Consider the following 2,508-nt stretch of genomic DNA (forward strand, 5'->3'; position numbering starts at 1 on the left):
GCAACTTGGATTGAAATCGTTGCACGGCTGGATCTCAGCCAGGGACAGCGAGCTGAACAGCCAAGAGCCACTGAAAAGCTTCTCCAGCTATTTCATGAACATTAGCAAGGAAGAGCCCAGCTCTTCACCCTCTCCAAAAAATGCTTCTCGCCACGACCAGCTGCAGTACCACACCATGGCACGCTGGGAGCCCGGCAAGCCTGAGCATGCTGATGGAGATTTGGGCAGGTCCGGTGCTTAACAGGGACGTTTTCAAGGTGAGTAAGAATAACACAGCTGAGAGAGCAGCGCTATCGCCACTGCAGCAGCCCAGGAGGGACACACGGCTGCCGTGGGGTTGACCTCGCTGCTCTGCAGTCAGCACCACTAGAATAGATGTGGCTGTATTGCCTCTGGAGACCCGACCTTGCACCACAAGACCACGTGGGCTGGTTGCATGCTCCAGTAACTAGTTTTGAGTTTGGGATCTCCATGCCATGCTCTGTACCAAAATTTTAACCGGGGAGTTCTCTCACCCCTGCAAACTCATGCCCTTCCAGCAATTGCTTGTGCATATTTGAAGATGGATCTCCAGCAAGATTTCCATCACCACTGTTCACTGTTTTAGGATAAACTCGGTTGAGATCTGCAGTCTTGTTTCTCTCTCTTGACAAACACATCAGATCTGAAGAGCATGAGGCCAGTAAAACTCCTCCACATTTGCCCAGAGTGCTGAGGGAGCCATCAGTGGCCACAGGTTCAAGGGCAAAGCTGAATTAAATGGCTGTACATAGTCCTTTGCTATCAACAGCAAATGTAGTTCAGGTTATTCCCCACCCAGCTCCATGTCAGCATGACTCTGGTAGGATTCATCCCCAGGTGCCCTCGGGCAAGGAGCGAGGGCATGCTGCAACCTCTGGCTGCTGGAGATAAGAAGGTTGCAGGAGGTTTTGCCTGCCCGCGCAGCGCTCTCACACCTACACAAAGCCCAGGGACTCACAGAGGAAGTGGGTGAGCCAGGCTGGCTGGTTGTGATGGACAATGGCCACACAGGCAGTGTTGAGAGCCACCAGGCTCAAGACGATCCAGTAGAAGACCTGGGATTTCACCATGTGGCGAACGGAGATGCGCAGGAGTCGCTCCTTGTGCCGTAAGTAGGAGGCACCGTCCACCCTGGCCCCTTTGAGGCCAGAGTGACTCAAGGGGTTACCTAAGGGAAAAAAAGGGGGGAGGAGGAGTTGGGTGCTCCAGCCTTCCCTGCAACGTGAATCAGGACAGACAGCTCACAGACACAGCCCTTATGGAATACAACTTATCCAGAGAGCTTTTAGGTGGCACAGGGGGTAGCAGGTGGTTTCTCCCCTTTGCTGCCAAACCAGCAGGGATGGCCAATCTGTGACAGGCTCCACGTGATGGGTGCGACCCCAGCAACTCAGCAAGCTGGCAGAGGTTTTGGGGAAGGAAGCTCCGAACCGCACTGACCCAAGGTTGGATGAAGAGGCCTTCTCTGCGCCAGCCTCCGCTCACCCACGGAGGAGATATCGACACAGTGTTCATCACTCGAGTCACGGTTCATAGTGTCTGTCCGGTTCCTTTTGATGGTGGCTCGCCTGAGCACTGGGAAGGGAAGAGGAATGGGTGTTGGAACCATGATGGCCAAACTCTACCAGTAGCCAGCTCGTTGGACTAGGACCTAGTGATCAGTACTTAGCTAACTCAGGTCTGGTAACAGGACAGAGATACCCAGGTGACCCTAGTCCAGAGCCGTCTCCTGTGTGGGACCAGCCACCTGCTGGCCTCCACCTCCTCTCAGGGGTTATGATGTCAATCCACCTCCCCACACCCCTCTCTTGGGCTGCAGACCCAACTAGGGCATCCTCAGACATCTTCCATCACAGTTGGAGGGTTTTGACCTCCAGTAAGAGGCAGGCAGTAGGAAGGGCAGGCAGATATTTTGGCAGGGCATTGCTTGTCTTACCTTCTAAGGCTGAGGTCCCAGAATTTTTGTTCTCTTCAGCCAGCATGACTTCCTCTACGCAAAACACACAGTTCAGCATCAGGAGACACGACACCGTTGGGTGAACTCATCAGACCTCACTGCCTTGTACCTAAAGATACCTTGTACCTTTGCCCAACCCAGAGGTGCTTGCTCTAGGTTGCAAACTCTTGTCAAGCACTGATTAAGCGTCCCAAAGCAAATTCTGGAGGGTGACGAGTGGCAGCCACCAGACTTTGCATCAGAAAGAAAAACTACTTGTAATCAACCCTTTTTCCTCCGCTCTAGTTAACCCACTAAAATAGCTGAACATCACAGATGGGTCTAGGGCTCAACATCCCAACCCAGGACCAACACTGAGGTCTGGGTCTCAGCTCTCATTTTCAGATACCTGTCTTTTCTCAAGTCTGAACTCTAGATGAGAGTGTAAATCTTCCCTTCCTGATCTCCATGAGGGCCAAGCAAGGACAATGGGCTGTGCCAATTTGGGGACCAGCACTCACTGCTGCCACACCTGACTGGGTGTCAGCAGG

General features: G+C 53.1%; 1 protein-coding gene across 1 annotated transcript in view; it reads right to left on the reverse strand.

Annotated features, from left to right (window-relative positions):
• The window catches only part of LOC104278821 (voltage-dependent R-type calcium channel subunit alpha-1E-like), a gene marked incomplete at its 3' end in the record, with an annotated part of 75,523 nt that overhangs the window by 25,915 nt on the left and 47,100 nt on the right, over positions 1-2,508 (reverse strand). Inside the window, 3 exon segments of the mRNA XM_009875916.1 lie at positions 980-1,189; positions 1,507-1,596; positions 1,958-2,009. Coding sequence (XP_009874218.1) covers positions 980-1,189; positions 1,507-1,596; positions 1,958-2,009 — 352 coding nt within the window.

The sequence above is a fragment of the Apaloderma vittatum genome, unplaced genomic scaffold (genome assembly GCF_000703405.1).
Source record: "Apaloderma vittatum isolate BGI_N311 unplaced genomic scaffold, ASM70340v1 scaffold7749, whole genome shotgun sequence".
In the NCBI taxonomy this organism is placed as follows: Eukaryota; Metazoa; Chordata; class Aves; order Trogoniformes; family Trogonidae; genus Apaloderma; species Apaloderma vittatum.